At 38.9% G+C, this 1,476-nt stretch overlaps 1 protein-coding gene across 1 annotated transcript in view; it reads right to left on the minus strand.

Moving 5' to 3' along the window:
* Positions 1–310: 310 nt before the first annotated feature.
* The window catches only part of LOC119429067 (uromodulin-like), an 8,394-nt gene continuing 7,228 nt past the window's right edge, over positions 311–1,476 (minus strand). The window contains exon 12 of the mRNA XM_037696784.1: positions 311–340. Coding sequence (XP_037552712.1) covers positions 311–340 — 30 coding nt within the window. The remainder of the gene's footprint in view (positions 341–1,476) is intronic.

A 1,476-nucleotide genomic window follows, 5' to 3' on the forward strand; every position in this document is an offset into this window, starting at 1 on the left:
AAATACAATCACATGAATAATGTTAGTATTTTCCCTTCTTCATTTCTAAACTTTGACAAATGATTTTAACTTGTCTCAAACAGTTCACCGTAATTATTATTATATTTATTATCATAGACATTGCCTTTTTTAATTTATAAAGGCAAGATAATGCCAAATGTAACTCCCCAGACCAGCTAAAAGTGCTTCAGAAATAAACATTTTCTAATAAAATATACTTTATTATCACCTTTTACTTTCCTTCCATTTTAAATTCTAATGAAGTAGAACAAAGTATTTCAGTAAAAACAGAGTTTCTGCTGCCACCAGATCACAGTGAGGATTTCAGACTCAGAATCACCTAAGAAGATAAAAAAACAACTTTTTATTCTTTATGCACAGAAATATCTAAACCTGTTTGGTCTCTAACCCTCCGCAGATCAGCAGTTTCCACATCAGCAGGCGAAAGCGCCTTTTTATCAGTTCTTTCTGATAAAGGCACCAAATATTATTTCAACAAATCACTTAGCTCCATCACTGTGGTTCTACATGTATCTGGATCCTCATTAACAAAGAATATAAAAATATTAAATGTAAAACTTAATTTAGAGTCGGTGTCCAATCCACCAGCCCATGGTTTTACTTACCTAAAGAGTCCAGGCCAAACTGATCAGAGCTGGGTCTAAATCTGCGAAATGACGCCTGATGGATCTGCGACTCCTGCCCTCACCACAAACCTGAGAGAACATCAAATTAGTGTTTCAGTGGATTTGATCAGATTCAAAATACCTCTTCAGTAGATTCCTTTAAAATGTTTGCTAAATAGTTGTTGTTGCATTTTCCGTATTAATCCGTATCACTTCTTTAAAGTTTGATTATTTTAGAACACGCTACAAAAGAATTGAAGCCGTTGTTTGCAATAACAGGGATGTTGCTCCGGTCTGTCAATGTGAAGAAGTAGCGGCGTGACATAGCAAAGCTTTCAATCTACGTTCCAGCCCTAACCTGTGATCAGGAGGTTTGGATCGTGACTGAAAAAGTGAGATCCTGGATCCAAGTGGCTAAAATGAGCTTCCTTTGTAGGATAGCTGGGTTTAGCCTCAGAGACAAGGAGAGGAGCGTGGAGGAGAGCCATGCTCCTCCTCATCAAAAGGAGTCAGCTGAGGCGATTCACACACATGATTAGAATGCATCCTGAGCTCCTCCCTCTGACGTTTGTCCAGGCATTTTCCAATGGGAGGAATCCACTGGTGTATTCACTGGACTGGGAACACTTTGGGATCTCTTAAACCTCTGCAACCCAACTCCAAATAAGCAACAGGAAAGGATGGGTGAATGGATGGATGGATAGATGGATAGATGGATGGATGGATGGATGGATGGATGGATGGATGGATGGATGGATGGATGGATGGATGGATAGATGGATAGATGGATAGATGGATAGATGGATAGATGGATAGATGGATAGATGGATAGATGGATAGATAGATAGAT

Source organism: Nematolebias whitei, chromosome 23 (genome assembly GCF_014905685.2).
Source record: "Nematolebias whitei isolate Nwh7 chromosome 23, NemWhi1, whole genome shotgun sequence".
Taxonomy (NCBI): domain Eukaryota; kingdom Metazoa; phylum Chordata; class Actinopteri; order Cyprinodontiformes; family Rivulidae; genus Nematolebias; species Nematolebias whitei.